Genomic DNA, 19,617 nt, shown 5'->3' on the forward strand with positions numbered 1-19,617 from the left:
TCTACTGCGCTCCTGAGACGCGGTAGACACGACAGTATCCTGCACATCTACTGCGCTCCTGGGACGCGGTAGACACGACAGTATCCTGCGCATCTACTGCGCTCCTGAGACGCGGTAGACACGACAGTATCCTGCACATCTACTGCGCTCCTGGGACGCGGTAGACACGACAGTATCCTGCGCATCTACTGCGCTCCTGAGACGCGGTAGACACGACAGTATCCTGCACATCTACTGCGCTCCTGGGACGCGGTAGACACGACAGTATCCTGCACATCTACTGCGCTTCCTACACTCAGAAGAATGAGCGAGACTTTGTCAAACAAGCGATGTAATTTTTGCCCATGATTGGGTCATCCTCACCCAGTTCGGCCCTGCAATATGGTGTATTGGTGCTACTGGCCGAAAGTGTGACATTATTTGGACAATATGACCGGTGCATTTTTCTGAGCGTGACCGCCTTGCGTAGCTCGTTTGATTTGATCTATTTAGTTATTCACACAGGGGCACACGTTATAATGAAATCTATAAGAGATATATATTTGTTAATGCAAACTGAGGTGCATGAAAAATTTTTTCATGCGATTTTAGGCTGAGCGCAGTAAATCATAAAGAGATTTTACGATCTTTCATATTTTATACTGAATTTCAAGTTATAATACTCTATAGTTGTTGCCCATTATGGAAATTACTTTTGAAAGGTATTTCGGTGTGCGAATGTGGGAAGTTCTTGTTATCTATTTATTAGATATCTTCAAAAATATTATTTTCTATCGTTGCTGAATTAAATCAAGTTATGGAAGTGTGGGCACAATGCCCCAGGGCTCAATACATTGCGTCTCGGTATTCATGATATAAATTTCTTCCATTTGTAAGTACGAGCAACCCTTTCCTACAATTTATGCAATTAAAGTCTTCTCGCAAAAAATTATTCACTCACAGAGCATTATGTCTTATATCAAATAACTTATATTGAAGTGGATACCAATAATGGGTTCTAACTTTCAAAATAAAGGCCTCCTCGTGGAAATTTTAAATTTTTAATGGCTACAAGTAGGTGACAATAGGTGAGTTGTGTCAGTTGAATAGTTGACATTATATGCTTGATCGACCACTTAATTGGGTAGCAAATTTCAGCCATTTAATGATATTTTTAGCACATTTTCTCATATATGGAAAAAGGCGCTATTGTGCTCGTCATGTCCGTCCGTCTGTCTGTCTGTCCGTGCGTGACCACGTTTTCGTCGACGAGAAAATGCGCTCTCTGTCACTCACTGCATGCAGTGAGCACTGAGTCATATTTTTTGAAAACAAATGTGCGGCTCACTGGCTAGCGGAGACAACACGCGGAAGCAGCTGCTGTTTCTGTTCTTGCGCTGCCCCTTCTTTGCGCGAGACATAATTGAGTGAAGTGAAATGAGTAGCAGTGTGTTCATGCACCACCAAAACTGCTACTTGTCTGATCTATATGTCGGAGTTCACTTGATATTGTGACATTTCGAGACGTAATTGAGTGAAGTGAAATGAGCAGCAGTGTGTGCATACTCCACCTAAACTGCTACTTGTCTGATCTATATGCTGGAGTTCATTTGAAATTGTGACATTTCGAGACGTAATTGAGTGAAGTGAAATGAGTAGCAGTGTGTTCATGCACCACCTAAACTGCTACTTGTCTGATCTATATGCTGGAGGTCACTTGATATTGTGACATTTACAAGCGCAGGCAGTCACAAGGATTAGTGTGGCAAGTTCTCGTGCAGCGAGCAATGCGAGCGCATTCCAGCTCACGAATGTTGCTCACCTTCAGAAGTTCGTTGTGGTTCTCTCGACGCTGAAATGCTCACAACTTTCTTTTTATTTGCATTTTATTGCCATTTTCAGTTGAAAATTTTGGTTCTTTTATGGGATGTCGGACAGAATTAAGTATAGTTTTAACAGTCATAACGACAGATTAACTCAAATAATTATGGTATAAAATTCATGCAGATGTACTTACACGCGTATACATATTGTATAGAAATGATCCATTGCTAAATACAGTGTGAAATTTAATGCCATGTTGAGGCATCATCCGATAAATTAGTAATATTTTTCATTGGTTATTTCTACTAAAATATTCTCACTATTTTTTGAGTGTCGTAATTCAGGATCTTAATTACAGGAAATATCGTTGGAACAGCGTCGCGATTCGTCATGCCCAATCCATGACCATATTCACTCCAAATGCCACTCATTAAGTTAACTCGAAGGTCGACCTGAACTTTTGCTTCTTGCTGGATTTTTTTCCTGTCGCCGAAGCTTGAGTTTGACGTGACGACTTTGACCTTTGGAGCTCCACGCCATCGGCGACTCAGGGTCGTTAGTCCAATTGGCCGCTCGGTGGGCTAATGAGAAGTTTGGGCTACTGTACAGTTGGGGCTATATATACTGTACAGTTGGGGCTATATAAACTGCACAGTTGAGGCTTTATATACTGCACAGTTGAGGCTACTGAACAGATGAGGCTATATTTCACAATTGAGGTTAGTGAACAGTTGGCTATACTGATCAGTTGACGCTACTGCTCAGCTGATACTACTCAGCTGACGTTATACTGCTCGCTACTGTACTTACAGCACAGTTCATGCTATATACTATACGTTTGAGGCTATTATAAAGTTTAGGCTACATTGTAAAATTGAGGCTATTGTACAGTTTAGGCTATGCTACATAGTAGAGGAGAGGAGAAAACTGAATTTATGGTGCTAATGATGAATCAAATATTAGCACTACTGCGTACTAATAATGTCGTCATGGTCTGACCGGTGAAGGGTGAATCCAGGATTTTGCGCATATTGGTATTAACTGGAAATAATAGGAAATCAATGATACGTTTTAGTCAAATTGTGACTCAGAAGTCGATGGAAGAACGGAAGCTTACACTACCCATGCAACTATAACAAACAAAAGCCGCTCTTTTTCGTTCACCTGCAGTCAGTAGGCGTTAGTTTGCTGGGTTAATCAGCAGCTGTAGGGAAATTCCCTAATTATGCTGCGTTTTTTGTGTTATTTTTGCGCTGTAAAGAAAGTGGATTCGGAAGTCACAAATTTCAGTAATCGACGTTCCTCTCCACTGTTTGAAAAATCACCGTGAAACGGTCTTAACGGCATTTCAATGACCGGCCGGCGCGTGAGAAAAAACATCGTTTTTCTAATTTAACAGTTAGACCTAGAGAAAATGAAAAAAAAAAACGTCGAAACGGGTTATTTTCACGGGTTGGCCGGTCACTAGGACGCCGGTTAGACCGTTTTTCTCACGTTTTTTTTGAACAGTGTTGGAGTGGACTACAGTCCACTTCCGGAGGCAATTGTACCATTAATCTGAAATCTTTCCTGAATAATGGTTGAAAAGTTGATTGCCAATTCAAGTGTTTGAAAAATATGGACAAATACGGATGATATACTTGACACCTAGATGTAAAGAATATATATTTATTTTTGCAATTTCATAGCTGAAAAATTAATAATTTTGCAATTTTAAATACTTCATCAAACATTTAAAAGTAAAATTATTCTAAAGTGATAGCGTTCATATAGACTTCTAAATTTTGCGATTTTGTTATTTCTATAGACTCCTAAACTTTTTCGTTGCAAAACTCGAAACTTTTGAGCCCTAAATATTTTTCAATGTTGAAACACTTAAATGATGAAGTAATTCAACATTAAATTTCCAAGCCCTTTTACTTATGAACATCATACTAATGGGCATCATACATCATCATCATACTGATGGGCATATGAACATCATACTTATGAAGATCTAAATGAAGATCTAACTAAATATTCTTTTTTTAGCACCGCACCCTTAAGTCTTTTGAAACTTGTACCGTGTACAACTTTAATTACCCTTTCGTAACTTACAGGATTTCTTGGTCCCAAGCCACGGTACGAAAAGCATTGAGGACGGTAAATGTATCCGAGATCAAAGGCTTTTTGCACTTTGCAGCGTTAAAAAAGTGCACTTTGCAGCGCTAAAGACCCTTTAGCGCTTTGATACTCTAATTCATTGTTTCGTTCATTATCAATAACTTTCTATCCTCTGAGTTTTTTTCTGGCCTTTTTCCAAATTCCTGCAATCTTCTAACCCCTTAACCATATAAACTATCGCTCATTTAACACTTTAAACTTTTGTGCCCTTACCTTTATAAGCTATCACTCTTCTAACCCTTTAAACTTTGGTGCCTTTACCCTTATAAACTATCACTATTCTAACCCTTTAAACTTTTGCGACCTTAACCTTATAAGCAATCAACCTTTTAACCCATTAAACTTTCGTGCCTTTAACCCTTTAACTCTTCAACCCTTCGCTTTTTAACCTTTTAACCCTTATTCTAAAGCATTCAAGAGCAAGGATACTCTGATTTTTAAATAAATATCAAGACGGCGCTGGGAAGTTGCAGCGTTGCTTGCTTACTTCAAAAGATATCTGACGTTGCATCAATGTTGAATTCAACAATTTTTGTTGATTTAATGATAATTCTACGTTATTTCAACGTCACAGGCGTGATGCAGCGTCGTGACTAAATGTCGTGCATGCCATCATTTCTAGTAGCGTCGTGACGTAACGTCTTATAGCGTCGTGACGTAACGTCTTGTAGCGTCGTAACGTAACGTCTTGTAGCGTCGTGACGTAACGTCTTGTATCGTCGTAACGTAACTTCTTGTAGCGCCGTGACGGCTGCTGGTAGAAATAAAGCCTGTTGGGTTCATCAAAGTTTGTCAAGTCTATCAAAGTGTTAAATTTAATTCAAGTTTTGTCAGGTTCAATTAAGATTGCAGGGGTTCAAATATCATCACAGGTTCTCCGACTAATTAAAACGCGAAGCAATATCGTCATTTCATCAGTAAAAACGTTTCGGAGGCCAGCTCTATGGTAAAAAAATATTTTTCTTCGTTTTGAATATTGGTGAACTTGCGGCGATTACAGGAAAAGTATATTGAAAGATAATGACTAAAAATGATATACAAGAATATTATAACACACAAAAATGCCTGCGTGTCAGCATTGCCCTCAGTACAGCACGGGAGGCTGGCGGTTACTTGTGATCGCGTTTGGTTATGAACGTCGACGACGACGTAAAGGAACGCCGCTGCGTCGCGCGAAGCGTGCGTGATGTCACGTACAGGAGGGTGAAAGCTGCTGCAGTGTATGCAGACTTTGCAGTGCGTGCAGACCTTGCAGTGTATGCAGACTTTGCGGTGCGTGCAGACTTTGCAGTGCGTGCAGACTTTGCAGTGCGTGCAGACTTTGTAGTGCATGCAATGTGTGCAAATACCTGAGTATATATTGGCTTTTAATGTATACAGTGATAGGAATAAGCAGCGTATGGAGAATCTGTTGAATGCAGACTCTTGAGTGTATGCAGATTCTGCCTTATATAATTTGTATGCAGGCTCTGCGGTGCATAGGGACCACATGTACGTGGACCACGCTGCTCGAACGCGCTCTGCAGGATGAAATTTTCGATGTAACTTTGCTATTTCCACTTCAATGATTTCTATTCCAACGGAAGTTACTTGCAATGCAACCACTGCACTTGGCGGAATCCTGCAGAGCACTTACGAGGTCTGCAGGTCGCCAATGAGTATTAAAGAAGCGTGCAGCAGCCTGCAGGATCTTGCAGAGTCATGCAGAGTCCCACAACGTCATGTGCTCCGGCCGTGGACAGCCTTTTTCTAGAGAAACTCGGCCACTTGAACTGCTCAACAATTTCCTTCCTCCCATCACTACCCCACCTTCCTTCCCTTCGCCTTACTCCGACGCGTCCGCTTCTCCCCCTCCCATATTTATTAATCCTCAAATCCCTTTTCTCCCACTACTTTCTTTGCCTTTCTCCCTCGCGCCATATTTATCGTCCCCTCCCCCTCTCCTTTAACCTCTAAAATACAATTAAATCCCATCCAGAACAATTCAATTCATACAATTCAACCTCAACCTCGTCTGCGCTCAAAGAAATGGGCAAGACTTTGTCCAAACAGCGATGCACTTCTAGCCCTTGTGTGGGCCTCCTGACTAAGTTTAAGAACCATTTATTTTTCAACCCGGTGCCTTGGTCAGAATTGTAAATTAAAATTCAATACCATGCTGCTCTAATGAAAATTCAAGATTTGAACAATAAAGGTGACGTTAAAAATAGAAGAACGCACGGGAATCACTATTTGAAATGAAATGAATGATACCGAAACCACAACTAAGTTATTAACTTTAAAACAAAAACGTCGATAACTTTCCGTAATAAAAGAAAATAAAGAAATTAAACCGCGAAAGCAATACAACCGAAATCATGAATCAACCGGCAATAAATTGTAAGATCAATTGTCACGGGCACAAACTAAGACAGAAAATTAATTCCAAAAGCAATGACGAAACGAAAGATAAATTGGAAAACACTAAAATAAAGTAAAATAATAATCAAGGGTCTAGAGAGGCGGTCGTGAGGCAGCGATAACAGTTGCTTTGATAACAGGGTTCGTGAGGCAGCGATAACAGTTGCTTTGATAACAGGGTTCGTGAGGCAGCGATAACAGTTGCTTTGATAACAGCGGTCGTGAGGCAGCGATAACAGTTGCTTTGATAACAGGGTTCGTGACGCAGCGATAACAGCTGCTTCGTTAAGAGGGGTCACCGCCTACAGCTGCGTGACTCTATATAGACAGCAGGAAGCAGCATTAATCGGGGAACGGTTGAGCGCAACTGTAAATATTGCTGCGATAGTTTTTATCTCTTTGTGCAACTGTGAATGCGGCTGCTTAACTGTACTGCAGTTTCACGGTATCAACAGTTTACGTTTATGCGTTACTGTAAATGCTGCAGTGCAACTGTTAATGTGTTAATGCAAATGCACCTGCTGAACTATTAAACTTTACACATATTTCAGTAGAGAAAGCTGTTTAAATGTATAGGTGGTACTGAGATTAATTGAATCTGCGTATTTCTAGGCATTATTGTAGGGCTGACGATGGAGCTGCGTAACTAGATGTGGTTTACACAGCAAAATTGATACTACATGAATTTATTTGAGAGAATATGACAGTGCAAGGCGCTGCGGAACATTTTCCGATCCCGGATTGCTGCGAATGCATCAATATTACTGTTTGCATCGCTCAACAACTCTAGATGCTGCTGATGAATAAGAAAGCAGTTGCATGCCAGATTTGAACACAATAGCTGCACATAAGTAATATATTAAATTTTTACTGCAAAGCATTCAAAAGTTTGATTCAAACCACTATAAAGCAATTGCAATGTTCTCATTGGAACACATTTTGGGATTACCGTACATGTGTTTTGTTTAGATTTGATGTTACTCACGAGTTGTTATATTCCTTTAAGGTCCGTGTTATTTGTGACCGTGTATGCTGCAGGATTGACGTATTTATGCCATGTTATTTGTGACCGTGTATTCTAACGTATTTATGCCATGTTATTTGTGACCGTGTATTCTGACGTATTTATGCCGTGTTATTTGTGACCGTGTATGCTGCAGGATTGACGTATTTATGCCATGTTATTTGTGACCGTGTATTCTAACGTATTTATACCGTGTTATTTGTGACCGTGTATGCTGCAGGATTGACGTATTNTATTCTTTCAGTTGTGCACAATGTGCATCTAGCTACGTCGGTATGACCGCACGAGCACTTTTCACCAGAGTTGCCGAACATGCTGGAAGAAGTTTCCGTACTGGGCGTCCACTTGCTCAGCCGCCTCATTCATCAGTCAGACTTCATACAGAACAGTGCCCACTTGCTCCTCCCGTGTCCATCAATCAATTTAAAATTCTTTGTAACGCTAGCAGCCAAACCGATTTACGAATTTTAGAGTCTCTTTACATCCATAAACTTAAACCTAAATTGAATAACCAATCCAGCTCTTTTCCTCTTTCGATTCTAGGTCAATAGTTTTCCTTTCTTTCCTTATCATTTTCTAAATTTATTTACTAAAATTGATTTCCATGTATTTCCAGATGTATTTTACTAGCTGATGATGGGCATAGCCCGAAACGTTCTGTTTTATTTATCTAGGACTTCTATCCAGTAAAATGTTTTATGCAACTTTTTTGGTTTTAGCCTTTATTCTTAAACTGAGAAGAACTCCTCCAGATATTGACGTATTTATGCCGTGCTATTTGTGACCGTGTATTCTGACGTATTTATGCCGTGTTATTTATGACCGTGTATGCTGCAGGATTGACGTATTTGTGCCATGTTATTTGTGACCGTGTATTCTGACGTATTTATGCCATGTTATTTGTGACCGTGTATTCTGACGTATTTATGCCGTGTTATTTGTGACCGTGTATGCTGCAGGATTGACGTATATATATCGTGTTATTTACACGCTGTCGTCTTGTGCCGCAGATGCTGCAGCTGCTGAAGCTGACGTTGCTGCTGGGGCTCGCCCTCGCCATCGCCGCTCGTGAGTCGGAACGACGTAACTTACGACACGTAATGTAACGTACGACACGTGACGTAACTTACGACGCGTAATGTAACGTACGACACGTGACGTAACTTACGACACATAATGTAACGTACGACACGTGACGTAAGTTACGACATGTAATGTAACGTACGGCACGTGACGTAACTTACGACATGTAATGTAACTTACGACACGTGACGTAACTTACGACACATAATGTAACGTACGACACGTGACGTAACTTACGACACATAATGTAAGGTATGACGCGTGACGTAACTTTCGACATGTAATGTAACGTACGACACGTGACATAACTTACGACATGTAATGTAACGTACGACACGTGACGTAACTTATGACACATAATGTAACGTACGGCACGTGACGTAACTTACGACACATGATGTAACGTACGACACGTGACGTAACTTACGACACATAATGTAACGTACGACACGTGACGTAACTTACGACACATAATGTAACGTACGACACGTGACGTAACTCACGACACATAATGTAACGTACGACACGTGACGTAACTTACGACACATGACAGAACCTACGACACGTGACGTAACGTACGACATGCGAGATAACTTACGGCACGAGATGTCCCTTACTTCGTATTCTTAACTCCAACTCTAACGCATGCGACGATTAAATGCTCTGTTGTAGAGAGACATCGAGTGTGTGATAGGCTCATCGTGATTGTGCAATCGCGTCCTCTGGTGTAATTTTAACACATTTTTCTTAACTCAGCTTCGTGTTTGTTTGTTTGTTGATAAAATTGACAACGAAAATTAGCCCACTTCTGATTGCTCTAGAGATCTGAAATTCGGCATGCAGGCTATTTTCGCTTAACAATTTCAGATACAATCATAGAAACTAGCCATTAGAGACCTAAATTAGCTTAATTGAGTAAAGTATAAATATATAATATATATATAGTATGACATGCGGGCGCTGACGTTATAGACGAACAGGCGCTGACGCTGCGTATCATCGATACGTACGTCAAGTCATACTTAATCAAGTCATAAGATATAGTAGAAAATAAAGTATATAATATAAAAAACTTTTTAAAAACCACGTTTTTCTTGTGGACTAAAAAGTAGAAAATAAATTATGGCTTGTCCCAAAAAATGTGTGTTGGGCTGTACGTTCACCATCAAATTTCCAAAGTTCGTGTGTTGTGTGCTTTTCGCTTTAATCATAAATCTTCCCGACACACGTTTTTTGGGGCAAGCCATAATTTATTTTCTACTTTTTAGTCCACAAGAAAAACGTGGTTTTTAAAAAGTTTTTTTCAAGTATTTTATTTAATTTTAATTTGATTTATCTTGTGTGATTTTATCTTATCTATTTTGATTTAATCTAATATAATTCGGTGATTTTACAAGAAAAAACCGAGTTCCCCGAGGTAGCGGACTGGTTGGTGAAGACAAAAGTCCGTGTCCAGAACTGGCCTTGACGAGGACGGGTTCTCAAAAACACGGAATGAACATTGCAGTTTCTTCTTTGGAATCACACATTTTCCTCTGAACTCCCCGATCTATTCTCATAACCTCTACCTCTTCCTAATTCTTCCCTGAAGACATACATCCCATTCTTAATCCCAACTCCTCATTCCATTCTAAAATCTTCCTACTATTCAAAATCTTTTTCCTATTCCTACACTAATACCGCTGGTCCTAAACTCTTTATATTATTCCTACACTCTTACCTTTATCCCAAATATCCAAAAACTATTCATCTTATTCATAAACTATTATTTTTTCCAAATTCTTCTCCATATTTCTAAACAATTCCAACCATTTCACAAACTCTGGCTCCAATTTCTAAACTTTTCCTCTTATTTATAACCTTTTAATCTTATTTCTGTACAGTTCCCACTATTTTTGAACACCCTATCCATAACTATTCATCTACGAAGTTCCTCAAAGTCACTATTCTTCAACTCTTCTTAGATTTGAGTTCTGAAAAAGATATACTCTTTGAGCATAGCTTTACCGAGGCTCTCTCACAGAGTAGACTAGTGTTGGAAGGCATCATCATTAATTTGTTCACAATATCTTCATGAAATTCTTCTTCACCCGTTGTTTAACGGGACACCTCATTTATGTCTACCAGAGAATTTTCTTTGTAGTGTTTGCTGTAAAGTGTTTCCAGAGAACCATTTTTCCGGTTGTAATGCTGGAATGCGCGGCTTGACAAATCAAGATCCATGCAAAGTCTGACCCCCTGGCAACACCGACATTGGTATTGACTGGGTCATATCCGACTCAGCTATTACTATTTGATTTTTTCCTACGACTACTACTATTTGCTTTTTTCCTACGTTTTCCCTTTCCCATTTTCCAGTTTAAGTTAATTGGATCTACAAAACAAGCTAAGAGATATGATATCAAATTGTCTATTTCAACAGAGCCTTCAGATAGGTTACTTAAAGTACTTGGTGAAACCCGCGTGGGTCCTCATAAAAAGACCAACGACCTTAAGATCCCCACCTATACTCCACTGGAAGTTGTTGTTCTTAATATATTCTAGAAGAAAATTCCTGTTGACATAAGAATTAATTGGACAAAGTTGTGCAAAAGGAATGCTGAAATATTTACTTCCGTTGAGCAGAATCCGTGTCGATGTATGATTAAATATGAACTGGAGCCCAGTCTGATAAATATGCATAATGTATTACTATCACCTAAATTTAGTAGATATTAATTAAAACAAAATCCATGGTGTCGCATTATTACAATAAACCTTGAATGCACTTGCATTTGTTTGTTATGGATAAAATACGACTAATGTAATACATCCATAACTAAAAATGTAGAGGCGATGAGTGAAAATAGATTGAAACGTTCAATTCAGCACCGTAAGTTTAATGAATAAGATATTTTTGATCCGTATAATTATTCGTATAAAATAATCCGTATAATTATTCGATACATCAGAAAAATGTTCTCCTAAATCCGAACGTAATACAGTGAACGCAAATGATAAGCTGAAGCATAAAAGAAAAACTGTTTTTCATAGTCTCAAGTTTTCCCCAGGGAATTCCTTTTTGTAGCATTTTTATAATCTTCTGCTGTTGTCCTCTTATTGACTCATTTTCAATTTCATCTTAATACTACCGTCTCAGAACGAAGGTGAATTGACTCAACCCACAGCATCTTTTTCAACCCAGAGGGTTCGTTGACCAAACTCTGCTGTTGTGTTCTACTGTTATGACAGCTCCTGAGTTATTCAACACGTTTTACCAGCTTTGTCGTGTACGAATAATTGTTTTCGTTGTTTGCGTCGTTGCAGCGCTGAAGGTCACAGCCCTTGTGCTGCACCCCCGAATTCCTGAAACAGCGCACCTGCAGTGCACCTACAGTGCACCTGCAGTGCACCTGCAGTGCACCTGCAGTGCACCTGCAGTGCCCCTGCAGTGCCCCTGCAGTGCACCTGCAGTGCACCTGCAGTGCCCCCGCAGTGCCCCTGCAGTGCACCAGCAGTGCATCTGAAGTGCACCTGCAGTACACCTGCTGCGCACCTGCAGTGCCCCCGCAGTGCCCCTGCAGTGCACCAGCAGTGCACCTGCAGTGCCCCGCAGTGCCCCTGCAGTGCACCAGCAGTGCACCTGCAGTGCACTGGGCAGTACACCTGCAGTGCACCTGCAGTGCCCCCGCAGTGCCCCTGCAGTGCCCCCGCAGTGCCCCTGCAGTGCACCAGCATTGCACTTGCAGTGCCCCTGCAATGCACCAGCAGTGCACCTGCAACCAACCAGCGGTATACTTGCAGTGAAGCTGTATAGCTCACTTGCAGAGCGGGCTTCCAGCTTTCAGTGCACCCGTTGCATACTTTCGGTGCACCTGATCAAACCTGCAGCACATCTTGCGGCGCCCTTGAATCGCAACTTCATTAAACCACTTGCACACCTGTAATGCTGCAGGTACAAAGCAGGTCCAATACTCTCGGCGGTGCCTGAGTACACATCCCCTGACATCGATGCAGGCAGCCGGCTGCTCGTTGAGCGAAGGGGTGACTCTAGAGTCTAGAGTGCACGACCCAAATGGCCATCGTAATCCACACATTATCCAGAACTCTGTCTTGAGACGTGTTTCTGGCTGCAGGAAGATAACTTCCGTTGATCACCACGATTTTGAGGCAGGTGTCATTTCACTGTCTGCACACCCGGATAAAACGTGTTCGCTCGTCACTCATTCTCTTCCATCGTTTCCGGTCACCCCAAGATAAACTCACCCCACGTTTATCCTCATTTGACCTAAGCGTAGGTTTCTTTCTAGTAGACGGCATCATGCCTGCCTGTTCCTATGTAGAGGCATAGCAGGTTCTTCGCAAGAAACTCCCTTCATCTCTACAGGCCCTTCCGAGAACCACAGGGTATTGACTGCACTACCCCCCAGAATCGCCTCCAAGGAATAATTGCTTTCCAGTCTCGACTATTGAGCACTGGCACAGCGCTTTGTTCGGTCCACTGCAACTCTCCAGCATCCAACTCATTGAGAGTAAGGCGTTCCCCAAGCGCTTTTTGTTATTGTTATAAGTTTTATTCCACGAAACAGTTATCATGGCGTCTGGTTCAAACGAACTTCGATGGCACGTTACACATACGTTTAATAGCAAGCGAAAAATAAATAGACACGAGAATGGATGAAAACGGATAAAAATGGCTAAGAACACGATTCATAGGCTCTACGAAATAGTTCTCTCTTTAGGTGTTGACGAAACACCTGCAACGATGGAGCCAATGTTACGGATGCCGGCAGACCAGGAACGCTCTGCCGCCGACGGTAGATAAACGAGTAAGTGGAACGACGAGGTCCGTTGTTGATGAAAAACGCAGTCGCCTTCTAAATCTGACACGCTCTGCAGAGCTTCCTTGAGATAAGGAGGCGCCAGATGATGAAGGCATCGGCGCGACTGGGCCGAACAGTCGCAAACTAAATAAAGTCGGTTTTTGATGCATTGAGCTGGAGCCAGTTGGAGCGCATCCAGTCTGAGACGGCATCCATGCAGACAGACATCCGAACCTGCAACGCTGCGGCGTCAGCCGGTGCACAGTAGCTACGAACTTGGTGTCGTCGGCGAACATATGCGGATTCAAACAATGTGAATCAATTATATGCAATGCGTTGACGGTACATAACAGGAAGAGGATCGGGCCGAGAACTGATCCCTGTGGTATGCCGCAAGTGACCAGCAATGACGTAGAAATAACGTTCCCGCGTGTAAGCGCGTTAGAATTTATTGTTGAGATAGGACTCGAACCACCGCAACACCGTGCCGTGCAGGCCAAATGAAACTTCAAGTCGACGCAATAAAGTGGCGTGGTCGACCGTGTCAAACGCGGGGCCGACAGGTCAAGTTAAGCCACTGCCGAAATGTCGCCACGTTCTAATGCTTGCAGAATATCTGAAAGCACCTTCAGCGTAGCGGTTTCCGTCGAATGGAGATGAAGGTATGCAGACTGGAGGCGAGGCATGAGACCGCACTCCTGAAGATGGTTGTTCTGCTGTCTGACCTCAACGCATTACGCATTCCAGGAGTTTCGACAAAATTGACAGGTTGGATATGTGTCGATATGATTTGGGATCAGAAGAGTGAAGGTCTTTTTTATCAATAGAGGCGTAATGTAAGCTGATTTGGAGTTCATCGGAACAACACCGTCAGTGAGGCAGCGGTTGAAAAGTTCGACCAGAAAGTTGCTAGGGTTACGACATTCTCCTTAAGTAACGACATCGGCAGCGGATCGCTGGTACTCTACTTGTTATGCATTGCTTGCACTTCAGCGATGACATATCGTCAGCTGTGACGAAAGTGAATTATTGGAGCCCGCAGTCGAACGGGCCCGGCGCAAATGCTGCCGGCGGAGCATTGGCAGACGACGTTCGTACAGCAGAACTTTTTTTTGAAAACCTGATGGAATTCCTCTACACGGACGTCACCCGGAGCATCTGTATGGCCTCTTCCCATAAGTGTATTCTGCGAACACTACAACGCTCGAGGGTCGTTGCGTTGCGCGTCAACCCTATTGTGACAAATGACTCTCTTTTACAACGAAGAAGGTCAACATAATTGCGCCGCGCATCTCGCCAGGTGGAGTCCACAACATCTGCAGCAGGAGGAATCCAGCGTCTGTTCGCCCGGTAGACAGCCCGCTGGGACAATTGATTCCTTCGCTTCAAGACCCGACATTCATCGTCGAGCCATGTTTCGGAGAGTCGCTGGGTACCTAAACTGTGCATGTATGAATGAAGTCATCGAGTGCAGAGGTCAGATCGGAATTGAGAAGTTGCAATAGGTCGTCGATTGATAGTTCCAACGATGAGTCAGGCCGACATAGACTGGACTTGGCCAGACATAGGCATCTATATCTGGCCGACATAGATGTTTTTGAGTGAGACATCTCCATCGAGACCGCTCCTCGGGCGACAGGTAACGGTTTGGTACGCTGGCACTGGGCGCATATATGGCACCATCCACTGAAGTAGCTGATGGTCGTATATTGGGATCTCGATGATGTCAACTGGTTGAAGTTGAAGGTCAGCACGCGTGATGACAACATTCAGCAAACCGCCTATGTTGTGCGTCGGCAAGGTCACGTGACAAAACATGCCAAAAGTGGACAGAAGGTCGTCCAGCTGATGAGCCGATGGGTCGTAGACGCGATCCAATCGATCGTTTAAATAGCCGGTGAAATGGACTTGCTTTGGGAAAGTCACAAGTTCGCTCTACTACCTGGAGTCCTTCAGCGCGAAGACGCGCGATGCAAACCGAGTCAGCCTATTGTCGTATGTCGGTCAGGAAGACGACACCTAGAGAGCGCGAACGACAGATGTGAAGAACTCGTCAACCTTGTTATTCAGCGAACGGATGTTGAGGCAGCCGAACGATAACCGGCGACACGGCTGAACACAGTGGCGATCAAAACGAACGCTGAGCAGGTTATGAGGCCTACGGATCGACACAGGCCGATGTTCAGCGGCATCATTCGCAGACGTATAAGAGTTCAGTGCAAACGATTGCCGCCGTAGCAACGGCCTATTGCCGGTGATGACGAAAACACCGTTGTCACGCACTGCTCGATAGCAATTCCACAAATAATCTCTTTGCCTGCGTTTCTTTTTACACGGCTTCTCGTTTCTTCTTTCTATAGGACACAACAGTAGTAGTGGCATACCTAATGACCATTTTCCATGTTTTTACACATTTCCACGTTGTACCGGCTGGTCTAAATTTGTAAAATACGTGGCCAGAGTGGAACATAAAAAAATATAACTCAGTACTCAGTGCAGTGAGTGACAGAGAGCGCATTTTCTCGTCGACGAAAACGTGAAGTCACGGACGGACGGACGGACAAATAGACGGACAGACGGACAGACAGACGGACGGACATGACGAGTACAATAGGGCATTTTTTCCTTAAATGAGAAAATGCGCTTATAATAACAACAAACTGTCGCTTACTTGCAGTGCACTAACAGCTCAACTGCAGAACCAATGCAGCTAACCTGCTGTGGATCTAATCTGCATACAATAATAACTTGGCAACTCACATTAGTTCCTTTGTCTAAATGCGACTATTGATTTTAGGCTGAGTTTCGTCTGAAGACATCTTCTAGGAAGCAGGAATTTACTTCTACTACACCATATAAAATGCGTTGATTACTCCAACCTCTTTTATCGGCATGTATCTGCTAAAATCTATATGTAATTTTTGAGTTCATCAGTTTATTGTTCTAAACTCTTCTTTAATATAGACTTTTACTTACCACAAATGTATGTGTTCACAGAAGACCCAAGTGACCGGGCTGTTCGTCGAGTGCTGGCCCGCAAACCAGGGTCTACACCCCGACGCAAGGTCAAGCCATCTGAGAACCAGCTGACAGACCCCACGCCTCCTGGCGAGAGGGTGGTCTGCTATTACACCAACTGGTCTGTCTACAGGTGAGGAGCCTTCGCTTTCAGGCCTGGCTGGTGCAAGCGGTCTGCAGTCCCAAAAATTGGCTCGTGATATAGCTCACTTGATAAAAAATCCTCTTATTTCCATAAATATTTAATTCTATTTCTATTTATTCGGTTTTAAATTTTTTTCATGATTATCGTGACTCTTCACTTACAACAGCCCTTTAACCAGCTCACTCCCTCCCCTCTTGCCCCAGGAAAGGCGTTGCTAAGTTCCTGCCCGGGCACATCAACCCCTACCTGTGCACCCATCTGGTCTACGCCTTCGCAGGCCTCAACGATGACTTCGAGATGACCACCTTCGACAGCTACCAGGACATCGATAAAGGTGACATTCATGGTTCTCATTGCTGGGGCATGGTCCCTTGACGTTGGGGGATACAGGTACTAATGGTACTACTGGGGGATACTGGGCGAGAGAACAGGTAGTACTAATGGTACTAATGACGAGGTCAAGCATGGCGGATATGGGGTACTAGAAATAAAGATTCGGGGTGACAATCATTTGTGTTTAATTAAGCTCATTATGTCGACAACAGTCAAGTTAATGAACATTTAAATTGGCATGTTCTGAGCAATAAATTACAATGAGTTTGATAGGTTCTACAGAGTACAGACAACATGCGTAAGCTCTCTTATTAGTCTCAGAAAGACAGCCCTCATCTTTTATAAATGTATAGGAAGTACATTGACACCAAAACCATTTACAACGCACAACGCTTATGGCTAAGATGAGGGAAGCAAGAGTGAGGCGTTGTACGAACTGGAGAGCGCATTCAGCTTCACCAGTGGCTGGCTCCAGGAAATAGAGCACTTTAATGAGATAATGGACTTGGGAATAGTTAATAATTCATTTTATAGAAATAAACTGTGTAGAATATTGAGTTCGATGGGCAAATATGGATTGATTTTTGGGAGATTTTGAAACGTTCAGCGGTGCTATATAGGTGAAAACAGGGCTAAGCGGTGCTAGGTGACAACAGGGTTCCGCGGTGCTAGATGACAACAATGTCCAGCAGTGCTAGGTGACAACAGTCAACAGGGTTCAGCGGTGACAGGACACAGTATTCGTGCATGTCTGATCTCATGACCCGCCCTCAGGAGGCTACGCGCAGTTCAAGTCCCTGAAGCAGCACAACAAAGCTCTACGTAACCTGATCGCCGTGGGCGGCTGGAACGAGGGCTCTGCGCGCTTCAGCGAACTCGTGTCCACCGCAGACACCCGCAAAGTCTTCATAGATTCCGCCATCCGCCATATGCGCAAGTACAGCTTCGATGGGCTGGATCTGGACTGGGAGTATCCAGCATCTAGGGCTGGATCCACGCCAGAGGATAAGGAAAACTACGTTCTGCTCGTCAAGGTGCGAATTGAGGGGAAGGGGCATGAATTAAGAGGAAAAGGGAAGATTTTTCTTTATAATATTAATGCTTCAAGGCGAATATCTATGTTGAACGTCACGTTGTTATTTGACTGTTGCAAGAATTATACCGGGTATGAAGGTTCTGGAGCCACTGGACTGCCATACTTTGATATCTTTTGGTAAATTGAAGGCTGCTAGTAATGATTTTACTTCTTTCACTGCAGAACACGTCAACGAATAATTAAAAATATTTTGGTTGGTAATCACTGTCTCAGGAATTTCTCATATAACAGTTTTATTGACTTTTTGTTAAATCAGGCCATACACGATTGCAAATGAGCTGCTATAGACTCTTCACTGTGACCAGACCAATGAATAACAGCCACAAAAATACGCCAAGCTAAATCTCTTGCCAGATTTCTCTCGGGAGTTAAATTTGAATAAGATTTCGCTCCGGCTTTTCTCTGCGTTAGGCGTCCAAAAAAAAAAAAAACAGCCAATCAATGACGGCTTTTCCTTGTAAAGCAAATACACTAAAAAATATAACTCAGTACTCACTGCAGTGAGTGACAGAGAGCGCATTTTCTCGTCGACGAAAACGTGAAGTCACGGACGGACGAACAGACAGACAGACGGACGGACAGAAGGACATGGCGAGCACAGTAGTGCATTTTTTCCATAAATGAGAAAATGCACAAAAAACAGACATCATAAGACCGCTCTTCCCTTCGTCAGGCAGGATCTACTGAAGGTTTCTCTGCTGTTCCCCCAGGAGCTGAAGGAGGCGTTTGAGGCGGAGGCGGCGCAGTCGGGGAAGGCGCGGCTGCTGCTGACGATGGCCGTGCCTGCGGGACAAGACACCATCGATAAAGGCTTCGACGTGCCTGCCCTGAACACGTCTGGCTAATCACGCTTCGTCCTTATCTTGCCTTATCTCTGTGTGGTCCTCATCTTGCCTTATCTCTGTGTGGTACTTGCCTCATCTCTGTGTGGTCCTCATCTTGCCTCATCTCTGTGTGGTCCTCAACTTGCCTCATCTCTGTGTGGTTCTCATCTTGCCTCATCTCTATGTGGTTCTTATCTTGCCTCATCTCTGCGTGGTTCTCATCTTGCCTTATCTCTGTGTGGTCCTCAACTTGCCTCATCTCTGCGTGGTCCTCATCTTGCCTGATCTCTGTGTGGTCCTCATTTTGCCTTATCTCTGTGTTGTCCTCATCTTGCCTTATCTCTGTGTGGTTCTCATCTTGCCTTATCTCTGTGTGGTTCTAATGTTGCCTTATCTCTGCGTGGTCTTCATCTTGCCAGATCTCTGTGTGGTTCTCATTTTGCCTGATCTCTGTGTGGTCCTCATCTTGCCTTATCTCTGTGCGGTCCTCATCTAGCCTTATCTCTGTGTGGTCCTCATCTTGCCTCATCTCTGTGTGGTCTTCATCTTTTATTATCTCTGTGTGGTTCTCATCTTGATATCTCTGTGTGGTTCTCATCTTGCCTTATCTCTGTGTGGTCCTCATCTCGCATTATCTCTGTGTGGTCCCCATCTTGCCTGATCTCTGTGTGGTTCTCATATTGATATCTCTGTGTGGTTCTCATCTTGCCTGATCTCTGTGTTGTCCTCATCTTGCCTTATCTCTGTGTGGTTCTCATCTTGCCTTATCTCTGTGTGGTCTTCATCTTGCCTTATCTCTGTGTGGTTCTCATCTTTCCTAATCTCTGTGTGGTCCTCATCTTGCCTTATCTCTGTGTGGTCCTCATCTTGCCTTATCTCTGTGTGGTTCTCATCTTTCCTAATCTCTGTGTGGTCCTCATCTTGCC

General features: G+C 43.1%; 1 protein-coding gene across 1 annotated transcript in view; it reads left to right on the forward strand.

The window, feature by feature from the left end:
• The window catches only part of LOC108681426 (mucin-5AC), a gene marked incomplete in the record, with an annotated part of 40,712 nt that overhangs the window by 7,390 nt on the left and 13,705 nt on the right, over positions 1 to 19,617 (forward strand). The window contains 5 exon segments of the mRNA XM_018170452.2: positions 8,401 to 8,458; positions 16,273 to 16,426; positions 16,642 to 16,772; positions 17,546 to 17,805; positions 18,578 to 18,702. Of these exon segments, the coding sequence (XP_018025941.1) occupies positions 8,401 to 8,458; positions 16,273 to 16,426; positions 16,642 to 16,772; positions 17,546 to 17,805; positions 18,578 to 18,702 (728 nt within the window).

This window comes from Hyalella azteca, unplaced genomic scaffold (genome assembly GCF_000764305.2).
Source record: "Hyalella azteca isolate HAZT.00-mixed unplaced genomic scaffold, Hazt_2.0.2 contig2960, whole genome shotgun sequence".
Classification (NCBI taxonomy): Eukaryota; Metazoa; Arthropoda; class Malacostraca; order Amphipoda; family Hyalellidae; genus Hyalella; species Hyalella azteca.